Genomic DNA, 20,569 nt, shown 5'->3' on the forward strand with positions numbered 1-20,569 from the left:
TAGAAAATTCTTAGCAGTTTCTGAGTAGCTCCCGACTTACTCCTACACTGCGATCAGCACAGCCCGTTTCGTTCCTGTTTTGACGTCACAAACACGCCCAGCGTTCAGCCAGCCACTCCCGCGTTTTATCCTGGCACGCCTGCGTTTTTCCGCATACTCCCAGAAAACGGACAGTTTCCGCCCAGAAACACCCACTTTCTGTCAGTCACACTCCGATAACTTCAATGATGAAAATTCTTTGTTCGGACGTGAGTAAATCTACTAAGTTTTGTGCTAAAATACTTAGCACGTGCGCACTGCGTACCATGCGCATGCGCATTTTTGCCTTAATCGCTCCGTTGCGAAAATCGGCAACGAGCGATCAACTCGGAATGACCCCCACTCTCCGATGTGACTCCTATAGTTACCCTGCGGGGCGGACATGGGTCGGCGAGGCGCAGGCTACAGCCATCCTCATTGGATAAGTCACCTCCCCTCCTGTTGTCCTTTGTTCTGTGCTGATGAAAGTGTGGAAACTCTCTCAGAGGCTATTGTGCGCCCCAGCAGAGGCTGCCCCAGATAGGAGTAGGATCCACATGACAATAGCTGTATTTGCTGAACACTTATTATAACAACCAGTAACCCATGAGCCCCCCCGGGGTGTGCTGTAATCTCTGCACAATGTGCAGTAACCCAGAGGCACGAGTGACCTTTCTGCGCTCCGCAATTTCCTGTCTGTGTCATTTTATCATTCTTAAGTCAATGAAACAATCTTTCCGGTAAACGTTACAGAATTATCTGCACCGATTGCTGCACTAAGTACAGGCGCCGCTGAGCTGGCGTCTCTGGGAGGCTAATAACCTTTTCATTTTAGTTTCAGGGAGGGATAATGCGGTTTACGTTATCATGGCGCCATCTTCGCTGTGCAGTAACGTGAGTCACGTCTTCATGATAGGATGCAGGGCCTATGGGGGTTGTGACCCATGGAATCTGAGTGCATGTGGGGCGTTTCGTAGCAAAATTCAGAGGTCTCCCGGAACTACCAGAGAGTATATATATATATATATATATATATATATATATATACACATACAGACTCCAGGCAATAATTTCTGTGGTTGAAGTGCTGCTGTATCCTCCTCGCCATACTTTATATTCCGTTCCCATTAGAACAGACACAGAGGAAGCTGGAAATCCTAACAGAGGGCGGAAATTCTAAAGCTGCGGAATAGTCTGCTGTATCTGGGAATATTGATCGCGATGTCCTGCGGTGCTCATCTTCCCAGCACCAGACAGGAACACCAAATAACTTACAAATTACTAGTTCCACTGCACCTAGAGGGGCTGACATAGCGGAGGAGAGCCGCTGTGCAGTTTATTGCTTCTTATATTGTATATGATGATTTCCCCAGTGTGTGAATACAAATATCGCTCTTTACTCGTGCACTGGAAGCTGTAGAGCCGTTATGTGGCTTTCCTGAACGCAGCACATACACAACGTGCGCCCTGAGACAGCGGAACACAGCGTGCTCTGTATATACTGCCGACGCAGGACACTTACCACACAAGTCACCATCTTTATAGGAAAGTACTGCGCCGCAAAAACTATAATTACAGAATAACCATGAAGAGCAACCTCGCCGCCCCCCAGCAATCTCTCCGCATACAAGTCAGGATGAGGACAGGGTTCTACATTTCAGACAGCTGGACTTAGGGAATAATGAAACGTAACAAATTAACCATTGACAGAGCTGTGTGCTACAATACATCTGACAAGCAGTTAGTTGATCGACTTTCAGTCCTATTGGGAGAGGACTATAGGGGTCATTCTGACCCGATCGCTCGCTGCAGCTTGTCGCAGCGATCGGATCGGAACTGCGCCGGCGCTGCAGTGCACCGGCGCATGGCAGTCGTCACTGCCTAGCGATCGCCTCTGAGACAGGCGGTCGCTGAGCGGGAGGGGGCTGAACGGCGGCGTTAAGCCGCCGTTTAAGAGGTGCGGTCCGGCCAACGTGGGGGGACGTGCCAGCAGCAGCGACAAACAACTCCCAGCCAGCCGCAGGGGCTGCGCTGGCCGGAAGTTACTCCTGAAATACAAAAGCATCTCCGCTGTGCAATGCTTTTGTATTTGTGCAGTGGGGGGGGGGGGGGAAGAGCGGCACTGACATGCGGGGCGGACTAGCCCTGTGCTACAGCTACGATCAACTCAGAATGACCCCCAATATAAATATTATCGCTGTCCTATTGGGAGATAAAGACTATGGGGGTCATTCTGAGTTCGCTCGTTGACGATTTTTGCAACAGAGCGATTAAGGCAAAAATGCGCATACGCAGTGCGCATGCGATAAGTATTTTAGCACAAAACTTAGTAGATTTACTCGCGTCCGAACTAAGAATTTTCATCGTTGAAGTGATCGTAGTGTGATTGACGGGAAGTGGGTGTTTCTGGGCGGAAACTGGCCGTTTTCTGGGAGTGTGCGGAAAAACGCAGGCGCGTCAGGGAAAAACGTGGGAGTGGCTGGAGAAACGGGGGAGTGTCTGGACGAACGCTGGGTGTGTGTATGACGTCAAACCAGGAAGGAAACTGACTGAACTGATCGTAGTGTAGGAGTAAGTCTGGAGCTACTCAGAAACTGATAAGAAATTTCTGTTCGCAATTCTGCTAATCTTTAGTTCGCAATTCTGCTAAGATACACTCCCAGAGGGCGGCGGCCTAGCGTGTGCAATGCTGCTAAAAGCAGCTAGCCAGCGAACAACTCGGAATGACCCCCTATATAAATATTATCGCTGTCCTATTGGGAGATAGGGACTATATAAATATTATCGCTGTCCTATTGGGAGATAGGGACTATATAAATATTATCACTGTCCTATTGGGAGATAGGGACTATATAAATATTATCACTGTCCTATTGGGAGATAGGGACTATATAAATATTATCGCTGTCCTATTGGGAGATAGGGACTATATAAATATTATCACTGTCCTATTGGGAGATAGGGACTATATAAATATTATCGCTGTCCTATTGGGAGATAGGGACTATATAAATATTATCGCTGTCCTATTGGGAGATAGGGACTATATAAATATTATCACTGTCCTATTGGGAGATAGGGACTATATAAATATTATCACTGTCCTATTGGGAGATAGGGACTATATAAATATTATCACTGACGCTGTGTTGAATAGACCAGTATACAATTACTATGTGCAATCGCAAATCTATAGTAACATAGGGGGATATGTACTAAGCAGTGATAAAAGTGGGGAAGTGAGCCAGTGGAGAAATTTCCCATGGCAACCAATCAGCTACTCCGTACAATTGTATGGTATGCAAATTAGAAATGTTACGTGAATGCTGATTGGTTGCCATGGGCAACTTCTCCACTGGCTCACTTCTCCACTTTTATCACCTCTTAGTACATGACCCCCATAGTAACATACTTGGTGAGATTGAAAAAAGACCAGTAGTCCATCGAGTTTCCCAGCAACGGTTCTTGAGACACTAACAGGCCAGGTATTAAGTATTTCCATATTGATTCAGACCCTGGTGCAAGTGTACAGTAATTGCTATACAGCGCATGCCGTGTCTGTGCAAGGTCCTAAACTGCGCACTCTTCAGGGGCTGTGGGAACGGAGTGCCGATGCTGCGTTTTGTGGGTGTTGACGCTCCGTTTAAGGGGCGTGGTCTGGACAACACAGGCGTGTCTGGACCATTTCTGGGGTGGGTCGCAGTGGCTGCGTGACGTCACACGCAGCCGCTGCAACCCAAAACATGGCGGGTAGCCGTCTGTCTTCGCAGTTAGGCTGCATAGGCAGAGGGCTACTCGTACCGATGATTTTGCATGTCTGAGGGGGGAGGCAGGATCTGGCATGCGGGGTGGACTTACCCTGTGCTACAAAAGGGCCTTTTCCACCAAAATTGGGTTTCACACATTTATTTGTAGTATCTGATTTACTGGAGTGTGTGTGCGCTGCAGTTCCTGTACTCCACCACTGTGTGTCCTCACTGTCCCATTTATATCACAGTGCCAGTGTCAGGAAATGCTCCGTATCTAAGGAAAGAGGATTGAGGCTGCAGCGCACCTCCGTATACTAATCTGTACATTATGCTTCTAGCTGGTACCAGAACACAAAGAGAAGGAAATTGTCCAGCGTGCAGGAATTTATCTCCTGCCGGGGCGGTTCTGTTCCTGCTGCCTCCGTGAGATGTGATAAAGTCTCATATACTATAATACTATGCAAAGCCGTGACCAGAGTGTGCCGTCAGTTTATCACACAGCAGTAAGAATGTCTGTCGCTGCATTTCCTGCAATCTATGTAATGGTTAATGCAGAAGAAATCATAGCTTTTATTCCCGGCATTACCTTACTTCCCGCAGGACGGCATTTCATCCAGCTCTGCTAGTTCCGGGGTTTCGCTGGGGGATGGAAAGGAGGTGTATGGTATGGAAGGTCGACAGTAACTAGGTCGGCAGGTTCTTGGTCAACCACTATTGGTCGACAGTAACTAGGTCGACAGGGTTTCTAGGTCAACATGGTCTAGGTCGACAGGTCAAAAGGTCGACATGCGTTTTTAATTATTTTTTTGTGTCGTTTTCTCCGTACAGCCATGCTTTGGGCTAGGTGCCTCGCTCTGCTACCGTTGCGCTGGGCACAGGTTACCATTCCCAATTGTAGTCCATGTGGATTGATAAGTATGAAAAAGTTCAAAAAAAGAAAAAAAATTGTGAAAAACTCATGTCGACCTTTTGACCTGTGGACCTAGAGACCCCGTCGACCTAGTTACTGTCGACCTAGAGAGCGGATCCTGAGAGGAGACCTGGCATAGTAAATAACAGCACTGCGTGAGATACACAGCAGTTACCAACAGCCACTGTCCGCCAGTGATAACCAGACCCCTGTGTATTGCACATAGTGAGGACCGCCTCACAGAGGTGATAACCAGACCCCTGTGTATTGCACATAGTGAGGACCGCCTCACAGAGGTGATAACCAGACCCCTGTGTATTGTACATAGTGAAGACCGCCTCACAGAGGTGATAACCAGACCCCTGTGTATTGTACATAGTGAGGACCGCCTCACAGAGGTGATAACCAGACCCCTGTGTATTGTACATAGTGAGGACCGCCTCACAGAGGTGATAACCAGACCCCTGTGTATTGTACATAGTGAGGACCGCCTCACAGAGGTGATAACCAGACCCCTGTGTATTGTACATAGTGAGGACCGCCTCACAGAGGTGATAACCAGACCCCTGTGTATTGTACATAGTGAGGACCGCCTCACAGAGGTGATAACCAGACCCCTGTGTATTGTACATAGTGAGGACCGCCTCACAGAGGTGATAACCAGACCCCTGTGTATTGCACATAGTGAGGACCGCCTCACAGAGGTGATAACCAGACCCCTGTGTATTGCACATAGTGAGGACCGCCTCACAGAGGTGATAACCAGACCCCTGTGTATTGCACATAGTGAGGACCGCCTCACAGAGGTGATAACCAGACCCCTGTGTATTGCACATAGTGAGGACCGCCTCACAGAGGTGATAACCAGACCCCTGTGTATTGTACATAGTGAGGACCGCCTCACAGAGGTGATAACCAGACCCCTGTGTATTGTACATAGTGAGGACCGCCTCACAGAGGTGATAACCAGACCCCTGTGTATTGTACATAGTGAGGACCGCCTCACAGAGGTGATAACCAGACCCCTGTGTATTGTACATAGTGAAGACCGCCTCACAGAGGTGATAACCAGACCCCTGTGTATTGTACATAGTGAGGACCGCCTCACAGAGGTGATAACCAGACCCCTGTGTATTGTACATAGTGAGGACCGCCTCACAGAGGTGATAACCAGACCCCTGTGTATTGCACATAGTGAGGACCGCCTCACAGAGGTGATAACCAGACCCCTGTGTATTGCACATAGTGAGGACCGCCTCACAGAGGTGATAACCAGACCCCTGTGTATTACACATAGTGAGGACCGCCTCACAGAGGTGATAACCAGACCCCTGTGTATTGCACATAGTGAAGACCGCCTCACAGAGGTGATAACCAGACCCCTGTGTATTGCACATAGTGAGGACCGCCTCACAGAGGTGTGTTTAGTGGTCAGGAGGGAGCAGCCAGGTTGCACAACAGGGCGGCGTGGTTCAGAAATAGGGGTTGGTCTGGGGTTGCAGAGACGCGATTGCATCATTGCCCCCCCCCCCCATTTACATTTCTCACATTGTAAAGCAGGGGCGGGGCTACGATGCCCTGATTTAGCGCAAATCGCATCATGTCCCCATCCACTTTTCCTCCATCATGGAGGGCGGGTCTGAGCAGGATACGAGAAACTTTCCCACTTTTCTCGGTGGCCGGGAGTGCCACAGGATTTTCGGGAGAGTAGAAGTACTGTATGTGAATGTGTATATGGAATGACAGTGGAACAGCGCTATTTCACCTGCAGCATATGCTGGCTGAGCCTGTCATCGCTCTAGGGCGGAGCGGCTTCCCGAGCGCAACCGTTTTGGGTTTTACAGAACAGTCGCACTAAGTGCAGGGGCAGAACAGTTGCAAGGCCTAAACTATTGCTGATTTCGGGTAGGAGCCTGGTGATCCCATCATTGCCCTCCGGACCCTTGTTCCTGCTCTTATTAATGCATAGAGATGACCTCAGTATTGGGGTGACATAACTTTGTCATGCCCCCTCAACTAAGAGCCCCTTAGCTGCTACACCCCCTGCACCGCCAATAATTCTGCTATGCCTAAACCCCAGTATGAAAGGTAAACTGGGCCCTCACCCCCGTATACATGGAATCGGCGGCATATACTGTTAAGTAGAAATTGGAAGCTTGCAGGGGTCTTGGGAGGGGGAAGGGGGGGTGCAGAACTGCTCACAAGCTCAACAGACAAAAACCTATAGGAAAATGACAAACTAGTACCCTATGAGCCACCAGGCCTAAGTAATTATAGCAGGGAGTGAAGTGGCTTCCAGTTCATAATACAATCAGTTCATGTCAGTTGAAGTGAAGAAAGAAAACAAACTTTTAGGATTAATTATAAAGCGATTGTGTGGTTATTTTTCTTCGTTCTTGCAGTAACGGGTGGTGGTCTTATATAGCCTTGTCCATTGTGATGGTGGGAGGAATAATGGATTTCCCTGGCTCCGCAGCTCTGTGGGGTTGGGAATATCCTCAGTGATTTCATTGTGGGACTAGTAGTTTCTGGGGAGAGATTCACATTGGCTTTTACACCTTCCGAATAGAGGCATCAGTCCTGAGCCTGGGGCTGCTTTTCAGCATAGCTCACGGTCTCGGTGTTATAGCAGAAACCAGACAGTTATGGGTGGCATCTGTCCTCTTAAATAAGACATTTTTCATTAGATGGGGCGTTGTGTATGTGAAGTGCTTTGTCCAATTTAAAATATAGGACTTTCTAATGCTATGTGCTGATTTTATTGTTTCCGGGACAGGTGGGTTACAGCAAATCCTTTCAGCTTTAAGGTATAAACCACAAAGCATCATAACTTTGTTAACAAACACCAGCAGGTCACTGTACTTGCATTTACTTGCAAGTGGTGCTGGTTTGTCACATGCAAAAGATAGCTCCTAACAATTATATATGCAAAATAAGCTCCACCCCCAGTACGGAGGTATGTACAAAGCTATTTATCACTAATCATATGAGTTTTATTCTGCACACCTAAATGTAATGGTTGTTGACCTAGAAATATTGTGACAAGATAAAGACTAAATGGGAAATCCTCAGTTGAGCCTTATGCTGCATAGAGCGTGAGACTGCGTATGGATTGCCATAGTGTTCCGTCCGGATGAGCCATGTAACAGGTTGTAAGGACTCCCCCAAGTGCTAGAGGCTGGGTGTGCACCATGATGTTACTTTATTGTAACTTCATAAATTCTCTGACTAGTAACTATCCGTGTTCTATGTTTGGATTCTGCCTCTGTGCCTCTACCAGGAGCCTTTACATGAAGCAAATGGCTTACACTCTATATGACACGAGACCCGACCTGCAGCTCTGCTCTGGTGCAAGGAATGTCGCAGAATTGTGCCCTCTCCACCACTTTATCCCGTTTCTGTAGTCTCGCCAATTTGAGACGTCTTTTCTGCACTGCTCCCCATAACAAACTGCACTGTGGTAGGAACTTCATTATACTCCTGTGTCTCCCTACAGGCGGCCATTCCGCTCCGCCAATCAATGCGTCCCAACTGAAATGGTGGGGCATGTTTGCATAAATCCAGTTGCACTGCGAGTTCAGAGCTGCATTTGCTGAGCAGCCACTTTCTCTGGAGTAAGTGACCCCACTGGATATACAGAGGAAACATGAACGTGCTGAGTGGCGGAATGCGTTGTAACGTCTGATTTATGTAAATTACCCTAATGTCTAATAAAAAGTAAAGACAATACATCATAGCGCAACCATTATTGCTAGTAAATGGGGTTTCGGCAGTAAACAATCCCATGACTAATCTCCAAACATTTACTGGGGCCGCAGTTTTCATCCAACCGTGAGCTGTGGCTGTGTAATGTTTATGTTGCTTCTTCTGCGTGCTTCACTTTCCACTCATACGCCAAAAAAATGTAAAGCTAAGATAATTAGCAGCGTACAAAACTGGACTCGGTATTTAGCTAGATGGTAAGATCCAGGGTTATAGGAACCGCTGTGGATGTACAGCATTGTGTACAGTGTTATAGGAACCGCTGTGGATGTACAGCATGGTGTACAGTGTTATAGGAACCGCTGTGGATGTACAGCACAGTGTACAGTGTTATAGGAACCGCTGTGGATGTACAGCACAGTGTACAGTGTTATAGGAACCGCTGTGGATGTACAGCACAGTGTACAGTGTTATAGGAACCTCTGTGGATGTACAGCACAGTGTACAGTGTTATAGGAACCGCTGTGGATGTACAGCACAGTGTACAGTGTTATAGGAACCGCTGTGGATGTACAGCACAGTGTACAGTGTTATAGGAACCGCTGTGGATGTACAGCACAGTGTACAGTGTTATAGGAACCGCTGTGGATGTACAGCACAGTGTACAGTGTTATAGGAACCGCTGTGGCTGTACAGCACAGTGTACAGTGTTATAGGAACCGCTGTGGATGTACAGCACGGTGTACAGTGTTATAGGAACCGCTGTGGATGTACAGCACGGTGTACAGTGTTATAGGAACCGCTGTGGATGTACAGCACAGTGTACAGTGTTATAGAAACCGCTGTGGATGTACAGCACAGTGTACAGTGTTATAGGAACCGCTGTGGATGTACAGCACAGTGTACAGTGTTATAGGAACCGCTGTGGATGTACAGCACGGTGTACAGTGTTATAGGAACCGCTGTGGATGTACAGCACGGTGTACAGTGTTATAGGAACCGCTGTGGATGTACAGCACAGTGTACAGTGTTATAGGAACCGCTGTGGATGTGCAGCACAGTGTACAGTGTTATAGGAACCGCTGTGGATGTACAGCACAGTGTACAGTGTTATAGGAACCGCTGTGGATGTACAGCACAGTGTACAGTGTTATAGGAACCGCTGTGGATGTACAGCACAGTGTACAGTGTTATAGGAACCGCTGTGGATGTACAGCACAGTGTACAGTGTTATAGGAACCTCTGTGGATGTACAGCACAGTGTACAGTGTTATAGGAACCGCTGTGGATGTGCAGCACAGTGTACAGTGTTATAGGAACCGCTGTGGATGTACAGCACAGTGTACAGTGTTATAGGAACCGCTGTGGATGTACAGCATGGTGTACAGTGTTATAGGAACCGCTGTGGATGTACAGCACAGTGTACAGTGTTATAGGAACCGCTGTGGATGTGCAGCACAGTGTACAGTGTTATAGGAACCGCTGTGGATGTACAGCACAGTGTACAGTGTTATAGGAACCGCTGTGGATGTACAGCATGGTGTACAGTGTTATAGGAACCGCTGTGGATGTACAGCACGGTGTACAGTGTTATAGGAACCGCTGTGGATGTGCAGCACGGTGTACAGTGTTATAGGAACCTCTGTGGATGTACAGCACAGTGTACAGTGTTATAGGAACCGCTGTGGATGTACAGCACAGTGTACAGTGTTATAGGAACCGCTGTGGATGTACAGCACAGTGTACAGTGTTATAGGAACCGCTGTGGATGTACAGCACAGTGTACAGTGTTATAGGAACCGCTGTGGATGTGCAGCACAGTGTACAGTGTTATAGGAACCGCTGTGGATGTACAGCACAGTGTACAGTGTTATAGGAACCTCTGTGGATGTACAGCACAGTGTACAGTGTTATAGGAACCGCTGTGGATGTGCAGCACAGTATACAGTGTTATAGGAACCGCTGTGGATGTACAGCACAGTGTACAGTGCTATAGGAACCGCTGTGGATGTACAGCACAGTGTACAGTGTTATAGGAACCGCTGTGGATGTACAGCACAGTGTACAGTGTTATAGGAACCGCTGTGGATGTACAGCACAGTGTACAGTGTTATAGGAACCGCTGTGGATGTACAGCACAGTGTACAGTGTTATAGGAACCGCTGTGGATGTACAGCACAGTGTACAGTGTTATAGGAACCGCTGTGGATGTACAGCACAGTGTACAGTGTTATAGGAACCGCTGTGGATGTGCAGCACAGTGTACAGTGTTATAGGAACCGCTGTGGATGTACAGCACGGTGTACAGTGTTATAGGAACCGCTGTGGATGTACAGCACAGTGTACAGTGTTATAGGAACCGCTGTGGATGTACAGCACAGTGTACAGTGTTATAGGAACCTCTGTGGATGTACAGCACAGTGTACAGTGTTATAGGAACCGCTGTGGATGTGCAGCACGGTGTACAGTGTTATAGGAACCTCTGTGGATGTACAGCACAGTGTACAGTGTTATAGGAACCGCTGTGGATGTGCAGCACGGTGTACAGTGTTATAGGAACCGCTGTGGATGTACAGCACAGTGTACAGTGTTATAGGAACCGCTGTGGATGTACAGCACGGTGTAATATGAAGGCGATATGTACTGTATGTAACTACTAACGTTCCACAGATAACTTACAGCTCCATAAAGATGAAATACTCCTTTTTGGTCTCAAACACGTCAACCAGCTGTAAGATGTTGGGATGCTTCACCCTGCAGGAAATGAAATGAACACAGTGAGGGACATTAAAGCTGTTGGTGTTACTATAGGAATACAAGGTGCTGCAATATACATAGTGTACGAGGTGCCTGTGTATGAGCGTTGTTGTATCTGCTATAGAACAGGTGATTGGCCCTCACCTGGCGCAGCTTTGGGGACAAGCGCTGTTGTGCAATGAAGTAATTGCCGTTTTAGCAGCGCTTACTCACATTTTTAGGATGTTGATCTCATTTTTGGCCGCCTTCCTGACTTTTCGCCCATCTCTCTTCAGAAACCTTTTGCAGGTGTAAAGTTTTCCAGAAGATTTCTCTTTGGCTCGAAAGACTTCACAGAACTCCTCCCTGAGAAGAAATACATAGTTATGTGTAGTGAGGATGAGACTGAGCTGCCATTACTCTCAGCAGACACGGGTTCCTTTATATAGGGCCTAATTCAGGCTGGATCGCAGAACGCATCCAACAGCAAAAATGTAAAAAAAAATGCGGTTGGGTCCCTTATATAGGCCGTCATTCAGAGGTGAACGCAGCTGCTGCATTCAGGGGGTCTGCGCACAGACAGCAGTCATAGGGGTCAACTCGGAATGACCACCATAGTGCGAAGAATGCAATAGCATGGTAATTGACAGGCGTCCAGGGGCATCGAAGCGGCATGGGGGGAGGGGGGAGGTTGGGAAATGCAGGCACGTCATGGACTTTTTCGGGGCTGGGCGATGACGTTGTCTGTGTTTCCTGTGTGTGGAAACATGGCGGTGGGGCTGTCAGGACTACAGTAAATGAAATATCTGATGTTAAAGCTAAACGGTATTATTCAAAACATTTATTGCCAATATCCCTTTATCCTTTCCTGAAGGTAATGTTTATTGGGGGGTGATTCAGATCTGAACGCTGCTGTGCGTTTCTGCACAGCGGGCGATAAGGGGTAACCGTTCACATGGTCGACCATGTTATGGTCGACAGTCATTAGGTTGACCACTATTGGTCGACATGGACACATGGTCGACACATGAAAATGGTCGACACATGAAAGGTCGACACATGAAAAGGTCGACATGCATTTTTTAACTTTTTTTTCTTTTGGGGAACTTTTCCATACTTTACCATCCACATGGACTACGATTGGAACGGTAATCTGTGCCGAGCGAAGCGGTAGCGGAGCGAAGGCACCATGCCCGAAGCATGGCGAGCCATGCGAGGGGACGCGGTGCACTAATTGGGGTTCCCAGTCACTTTACGTAAAAAACGACACCCAAAAAAGTTAAAAAACTCATGTCGACCTTTTCATATGTTGACCTTTCATGTGTCGACCATTTTCATGTGTCGACCATGTGTCCATGTCGACCATGTCAATGTCGACCAATAGTGGTCGACCTAATGACTGTCGACCATAACATGGTCGACCATTCATACCGGAACCGCGATAAGGTACTTACTGCGCATGCGTATGCACCACAATGCGCAGGCGTGTCGGACAACAACAAAGGACATCGCCGGTCAGCGACGGGATGGTGCGAAAAATCAGATTGCACGGGCGTTCGCAAGGTGATTGACAGGAGGAGGCCATTCGTGGGTGGCAACTGACTGTTTACAGGGAGTGTCCGGAAAACCGCAGGTGTGTCCAAGCGTTTTCAGGGCGGGTGTGTGACGTCAGCTCCGCCCCCGATCAGCCTGATATCATCGCACTGGAGGAGTAAGTCCTGGGCTGCGCAGAGATTGCACACAGTGGATTTTAGCAGCTCGGCGTACACAAGCGTTTGCACACTTGCACGGTGAATATACACTCCCCCTGGAGGCGGCGACTATCTGAACGCAGGACAGTAAAGTTTGCAGCCCAGTGATCACCCCCATAGTCTGTATTAGAGATGCATTAACGCACCTTAACATGTAAGAAAAAGCTTGTACAGGTTGAGTCTCCCTTATCCAAAATGTTTGGGACCAGAGGTATTTTGGATATGGGATTTTTCCGTATTTTGGAATAATTGCATACCATAATGAGATATCATGGTGATGGGTCCTAAATCTAAGCACAGAATGCATTTATGTTTCATATACACCTTATATACACAGCCTGAAGGTAATTTTAGCCAATATTTTTTATAACTTTGTGCATTAAACAAAGTGTGTCTACATTCACACAATTCATTTATGTTTCTTATACACCTTATACACACAGCCTGAAGGTCATTTAATACAATATTTTTAATAACTTTGTGTATTAAACAAGGTTTGTGTACATTGAGCCATCAAAAAACAAAAGTTTCACTATCTCACTCTCACTCCAAAAAGTCCGTATTTCGGATATTTGGATATGGGATACTCAACCTGTATTCTATTTTTCTTAATAGTAGCTGAAGTAGAGGCTCCACATTAGCGTCGTATCACCAGCTGCTCAGCCTATCACATCGCTCTCTCGTGTACTACTTGTGATTGGCTGAGCAGCTGGTGAATACACTGGGGTCCCTGGAAGAGTGGTCTTTGGGTGGAGGGGCTGCCACTAATGAGGTGATTCCTGTTCCCTTTATAACAGGATTCACCCACGTTTGTTGTGTCTCTGGCTGTATAGTGCTAGGGCTGGTATAGATCTCGGGTAGGATGGCATTATTACCCAGGCATGTGCCACCTATAACAAGTTATTGCTGAATACATTCTATCATTTGCTTCTGGGAAATAACCTCACATCTACATACGCAGAGGGGCCTGTGTAGGCATAAGCTGGCATAGCAGCTGGCAGAAATGTTGAACGTTTGATTGAGTATATACTGTAGGCTGTGTAAATAGTGTCTGACACAAGCACTGAGTGTGACACGGTGCTGACATACAGCTGCGTAATTCCTCATCTAGCCTCTGTACGTAATGGGGCGCATCATAGCCGCCAGCTCCTGTGTGACTCGGCCACTGTAACGTAGCATTTTGTATGCAGATACATGTGTAGCCACGCTTATCGTTGCTGTACTTTCACCATACATGCGTCTTAGTCGCGGCATAAATATAGCGTAGGTTGTCGTTGGCGTGGTAAGGCACACTAAGATGCAAGAGAATCCACAGCATGCAATACACAACTTCACCACTGGGTGGCGAATGCTCCACTAATGAAACTACGGAGCTGCAAGCAGCAGCGGATGGATACAGCATTACAGAGCAAGACCTGGCAAGCAGGCCAGTCACTTATATTGTACCATAAAGCTTTACAGTGTAAATAAAGTTCTTTATATACAGTAATATAGCTCACGCATGGTCCATGCAATTTCCGGCAGTGATACTGCATGCAGTGGCAGAGATGCAGTGATAGCGTCCCTTACAAATAAGTGGGCTCTGCTTGAAATCATCACTTTGTGTGGTGTGAGGGCAGGGAGGCTGCTTACAGTATGAGCAGTACACACCGCGAGTTACAGCATGACGTGCTCACAAGCCTTGCCATTTCGGCAGTGAAATGCGGCAGAGACGCAGTAATAATCGGGGGTCTCCAAGGCCGCTGCGGGAAATGATTACTGTGTGGCCAAGACCGAAAAAGGACTTTGATCTTTTCATTGATGGTTGGCGGCCATTTTGTAAACCTGACAGCGCTGAGTATCTGAGTGAAGGGAGGCTGACAGCGCTGAGTGTGTGAGAGAAGGGAGGCTGACAGCGCTGAGTGTGTAAGTGAAGGGAGGCTGACAGCACTGAGTGTGTGAGAGAAGGGAGGCTGACAGCGCTGAGTGTGTAAGTGAAGGGAGGCTGACAGCGCTGAGTGTGTAAGTGAAGGGAGGCTGACAGCGCTGAGTGTGTAAGTGAAGGGAGGCTGACAGCGCTGAGTGTGTAAGTGAAGGGAGGCTGACAGCACTGAGTGTGTAAGTGAAGGGAGGCTGACAGCGCTGAGTGTGTAAGTGAAGGGAGGCTGACAGCGCTGAGTGTGTAAGTGTAGGAAGGATGACAGCACTGAGTGTGTGAGTGAAGGGAGGCTGACAGCGTTGAGTGTGTGAGTGAAGGGAGGCTGACAGCGCTGAGTGTGTGAGTGAAGGGAGGCTGACAGCGCTGAGTGTGTAAGTGTAGGAAGGATGACAGCACTGAGTGTGTGAGTGAAGGGAGGCTGACAGCGTTGAGTGTGTGAGTGAAGGGAGGCTGACAGCGCTGAGTGTGTGAGTGAAGGGAGGCTGACAGCGTTGAGTGTGTGAGTGAAGGGAGACTGACAGTGCTGAGTGTGAGTGAAGGGAGGCTGACAGTGCTGAGTGTGAGTGAAGGGAGGCTGACCGCTGAGTGTGAGAGAAGGGAGGCTGACCGCTGAGTGTGAGAGAAGGGAGGCTGACAGTGCTGAGTGTGTGAGTGAAGGGAGGCTGACAGCGCTGAGTGTGTGAGTGAAGGGAGGCTGACAGCACTGAGTGTGTGAGTGAAGGGAGGCTGACAGTGCTGAGTGTGTGAGTAAAGGGAGGCTGACAGCACTGAGTGTGTGAGTGAAGGGAGGCTGACAGCGCTGAGTGTGTGAGTGAAGGGAGGCTGACAGTGCTGAGTGTGAGTGAAGGGAGGCTGACCGCTAAGTGTGAGAGAAGGGAGGCTGACCGCTGAGTGTGAGAGAAGGGAGGCTAACAGTGCTGAGTGTGTGAGTGAAGGGAGGCTGACAGCACTGAGTGTGAGTGTAGGGAGGCTGACAGCGCTGAGTGTGTGAGACGGGAGACTGACAGCGCTGAGTGTGTGAGTGAAGGGAGGCTGACAGCGCTGAGTGTGAGTGTAGGGAAGCTGACAACGCTGAGTGTGAGTGAGTGAAGGGAGGCTGACTTGCTGTAACATAGCAGTCTATACTGGCGCTGGTCACATTCATCATCTCATACTTACGTCTTGATGAGCTGACCCAGGTCATATCTGTCGCTGACTTCTGTGGGTTGATTGTAATCCTTCTTGTCACCTAAAGTCACACATCCAAACGGCATTGCCCAGCTGCGGAGAGAGAGGACAGTGTAATGTATACTGACTCACTATTCTATCTAATCACCAGGTCATGTCCTATAGAACATATTACACAATAAGTGACATTTCCTCGCTCATGGGAAATGCCGCCTCCTAATCATTATACCTGCCGTATCCTGGCCAAGATGTGGGGCCTGACCTGGGGCCTCCAGCCACAGCCCGCTATTCCTGCCTAGGCTAGGCCTGTGTCGGGCCCCGTGTCTGGGTGGGAGCCCCTGCTTGCGGTACGCTTGGTGCCCCCCATTTATTCAGGTTGCTCCATCTTTTGGTGAACTCCCTTTATCTCATGTGAATCTACCTAAATACATTCCTGTCTTCTAAACTATCTATCTAAGTATCTGCCTGTCTACCTACCTATCTAAGTATCTGCCTGTCTACCTACCTGTCTGTTTACATAGCTAACTACCAACTATTCCTACCTGTCTACCTACCTATTTACATATCTGTCTGCCTGTTTACTTATCTACCTACCAACTATTTATCAGTCTACCTACCTGTCTACATTCTTATCTACATATCTGTTGACCTATCTACCTTCCAATCTACATATGTCAGTCTACCTACCTAAATACCTATCTACATAACTGGTTACCAACTATTTACCTACCTAAATATCTACCTACCTACCTATATATCCAACTACCTACCAACTATATTTCTGTCTACCTACTTACCAACTATCTATATATGTCTACCTATATATCTGTCTACAACCTGTCTATATATCTGTCTACCCATCTATATATCTGCCTACCTACCTATGTCTACCTACCACCTACCTTTATGTCTCTACCTACAACCTACCTATATATCGGTCTATCTATATATCTGCCTACCTATCTGTCTACCTACCACCTATCTTTATATCTCAACCTACCTATATCTGTCTACCTATCTATATATCTGGCTACTTACCTATGTTTACCTACAACCTACCTATATCTGTCTACATATCTATATATATCTGCCTAACTACCTACCTGTCTACCTACCACCTATCTTTATATCTCTGCTTACAACCTACCTTTATCTGTCTACCTATCTGTATACACTACCATTCAAAAGTTTGGGGTCACCCAGACAAATTCCCTATTTTTGATAGAAAAGCACTGTTGTTTTTTTCAATGAAGATAACATTAATCAGAAATACACTCTATACATTGTTAATGTGGTAAATGACTATACTAGCTGCAAACCTCTGCTTTTTAATGGAATATCTACATAGGTGTATAGAGGCCCATTTCCAGCAACCATCACTCCAGTGTTCTAATGGTACATTGGGGTCAATACTATTCGGCAACTAAAGAATAGCGCCGGGAATTAGCTCCCGACGCTATTCAATTCAGCTAAAGTTAAGTCGGCGATGTCCCGTTCTCGCCGACTTAACAGGTAGTTTTGTCAGGAGAACGGGCATTCTCCGACTTAACTACCCGGCGCGAGGCTGATTCCCGACAGAATCAGCCTCGCGCCGGCCGCGAGGCAGCACTTTTGTCGGGTTTATTCTCTCATCCCTTGGGGATGAGAGAAGAATTCCCGACAATTGCGGGCAACTAGTAGCAGAATTGAATAGCGTCGGGAGCTAATTCCCGGCGCTATTCTTTAGTTGCCGAATAGAATTGACCCCATTGTGTTTGCTAATCGCGGTGGAAGACTAACGAATGATTAGAAAACTCTTGTGCAATTATGTTAGCACAGCTGAAAACGGGTTTGCTCGTTAGACAAGCTATAACACTGGGCTTCCTTTCAGCTAGTTGAGTATCTGGAGCATCACATTTGTGGGTTCGATTATACTCTCAAAATGTCCAGAAAAAGAGAACTTTCATGTGAAACTCGACAGTCTATTCTTGTTCTTAGCAATGAAGGCTATTCCATGCGAGAAATTGCTGAGAAACTGAACATTTCCTACAACGGTGTGTACTACTCCACTCAGAGAACAGCACAAACAGGCTCTAACCAGAGAAGAAAGAAGTGGGAGACCCTGGTGCACAACTGAGCAAGAAGACAAGTACGTTAGAGTCTCTAGTCTGAGAAATAGACGCCTCACAGGTCCTCAACTGGCAGCTTCATTAAATGGTGCCCGCAAAACACCATTGTCAACATCTACAGCAGGCATTCCCAACCACGGTCCTCATGGCACACTAACAGTGCAGGTTTTAGTGATATCCAGGCTTCAGCACAGGTGACTTAATTAGTAGCTCAGTTATTTTGATTTAACCACCTGTGCTGCAGCCTGGATATCACTAAAACCTGCACTGTTGGTGTGCCTTGAGGACCGTGGTTGGGAATGCCTGCTCTACAATGAAGAGGTGACTCCGGGATACTGGCCTTCTAGGTAGAGTGGCAAAGAAAAAGCCACATCTGAGACTGGCCAATAAAAGGAGAAGACTAATATGGGCAAAAGAACAGACATTGGACAGAGGAAGATTTTGAATAAGGAAGGCTATCACTGCATTTTGCAACGCCATGCCATACCCCATGCATTCCCAACCACGGTCATCAAGGCACACCAACAGTGCAGGTTTTAGGGATATCCAGGCTGCAGCACAGATGGTTAAATAAAAATAACTGAGCTACTAATTAAGTCACCTGTGCTGAAGCCTGGATATCACTAAAACCTGCACTGTTATAGGCCCTACACACTGGCCGATTTTCTGAAAGATATGAACGATCTCGTTCATAAATGAACGAGAACTCGTTCATAAATGAACGAGAACTCGTTCATATCTTTCAGTGTGGAGTCTCCAGCGATGAACGATGTGTGGCCCCGCGCTCGTTCATCGCTGGTCTCCCGTCGGCTGTGCATGCAGGCCAATATGGACGATCTCGTCCATATTTGCCTGCACTTCAATGCAGCCGCGTGACGGGGGGAGTGAAGAAACTTCACTCCCCCCGTCACTGCCCCCCCGCCGCCGGGTCGCTCGTCGGCCGTATCCGCCGTCGGGCAGCTCGGCGGCGGGTCGGCCAGTGAGTAGGGCCCTTATGTGTGCCTTGAGGACCGTGGTTGGGAATGCCTGCCATACCCTGTGGACAGCGCTTGATTAGAGCCAATTTCCTCCTCCAACAGGACAATGACCCAAAGCACACCTCCAAATCCAAATTATGCAAGAACTATTTAGGGAAGAAGCAGGCAGCTGGTATTCTGTCTGGAATGGAGTGTCCAGCGCAGTCACCAGATCTCATCCCCATTGAGCTGTTGTGGGAGCAGCCTGACCGTATGGTACGCAAGAAGTGCCCATCAAGCCAATCCAACTTGTGGGAGGAGCTTCAGGAAGCGTGGGGTGAAATTTCATCAGATACCTCAACAAATGAACAGCTAGAATCAGAATGCTGAAGGTCTGCAATGCTGTAATTGCTGCAAAGGGAACATTCTTTGACAAAAGCAAAGTTTGAAGGACAAAATTATTATTTAAATTAAAATCATTATTTCTAACCTAGACGATGTCTTGACTGTATGTTCTATTCATTGTGCAACTCGTTTGATAAATAAAAGTCAGTTTTCATGTAAAACACAAAATTGTCTGGGTGACCCCAAACTTTTGAACGGTAGTGTATCTACCTACCTATCTGTGTCTACCTACAACGTACCTCTATCTATCTACCTATCTGTGTCTACCTACAACGTACCTCTATCTACCTATCTATGTCTACCTACAACGTACCTCTACCTACCTACCTATCTGTGTCTACCTACAACGTACCTCTACCTACCGATCCATGTCTACCTACAACGTACCTCTATCTATCTACCTATCTATAAATATCTGCCTACTTATATTTATCTGTCTAACTACCTACTGAACAATTTATCTACCTACCTACCTATCCATGGATAAAGGTAGGAGAAGTCAGAGAGACAGCATTGGGCTGCAGCTGTGTTGCCGTATATGTGCTCTGCATTCATTCCCCTGTGAGCAGAGCACTATGCACCTGTATATGTGAGAGCGGTATGCTCTGCATGCATTCACCTGGGAGCAGAGCACTGTGCACCTGTATATGTGAGAGCGGTATGCTCTGCATGTATTCCCCTGAGAGCAGAGCACTGTGCACCCGTATATGTGAGAGCGGTATGCTCTGCATGCATTCACCCGGGAGCAGAGCACTGTGCACCTGTATATGTGAGAGTGGTATGCTCTGCATGAATTCACCCGGGAGCAGAGCACTGTGCACCCGTACATGTGAGAGCTGTATGCTCTGCATGCATTCACCTGGGAGCAGAACACTGTGCACCTGTATATGTGAGAGCGGTATGCTCTGCATGCATTCACCTAGGAGCAGTACACTGTGTACCCGTATATGTGAGAGCGGTATGCTCTGCATGCATTCCCCTGTGAGCAGAGCACTGTGCACCTGTATATGTGAGAGCGGTATGCTCTGCATGCATTCACCTGGGAGCAGAGCACTGTGCACCTGTATATGTGAGAGCGGTATGCTCTGCATGCATTCACCCGGGAGCAGAGCACTGTGCACCTGTATATGTGAGAGCGGTATGCTCTGC

General features: G+C 47.6%; 1 protein-coding gene and 1 long non-coding RNA gene across 4 annotated transcripts in view; one reads left to right on the plus strand and one right to left on the minus strand.

Annotated features, from left to right (window-relative positions):
• LOC134958670 (uncharacterized) overlaps positions 1–20,569 on the plus strand; it is a 358,801-nt gene that overhangs the window by 287,597 nt on the left and 50,635 nt on the right. The gene's annotated exons all lie outside the window — the stretch shown is intronic.
• Positions 1–20,569, minus strand: part of CAMKV (CaM kinase like vesicle associated) — a 188,152-nt gene that overhangs the window by 57,866 nt on the left and 109,717 nt on the right. For 2 of the 3 annotated variants that reach the window (XM_063941406.1, XM_063941407.1), the window contains exons 2-4: positions 15,943–16,044; positions 11,350–11,481; positions 11,059–11,133 (exon numbers count right to left, since the gene is read on the minus strand). In XM_063941406.1, the coding sequence (XP_063797476.1) occupies positions 11,059–11,133; positions 11,350–11,481; positions 15,943–16,037 (302 nt within the window). In that variant the 5' untranslated portion in view covers positions 16,038–16,044. The remainder of the gene's footprint in view (positions 1–11,058; positions 11,134–11,349; positions 11,482–15,942; positions 16,045–20,569) is intronic. The other variant, XM_063941408.1, reaches the window with a different exon arrangement.

Source organism: Pseudophryne corroboree, chromosome 9 (assembly GCF_028390025.1).
Source record: "Pseudophryne corroboree isolate aPseCor3 chromosome 9, aPseCor3.hap2, whole genome shotgun sequence".
Taxonomy (NCBI): domain Eukaryota; kingdom Metazoa; phylum Chordata; class Amphibia; order Anura; family Myobatrachidae; genus Pseudophryne; species Pseudophryne corroboree.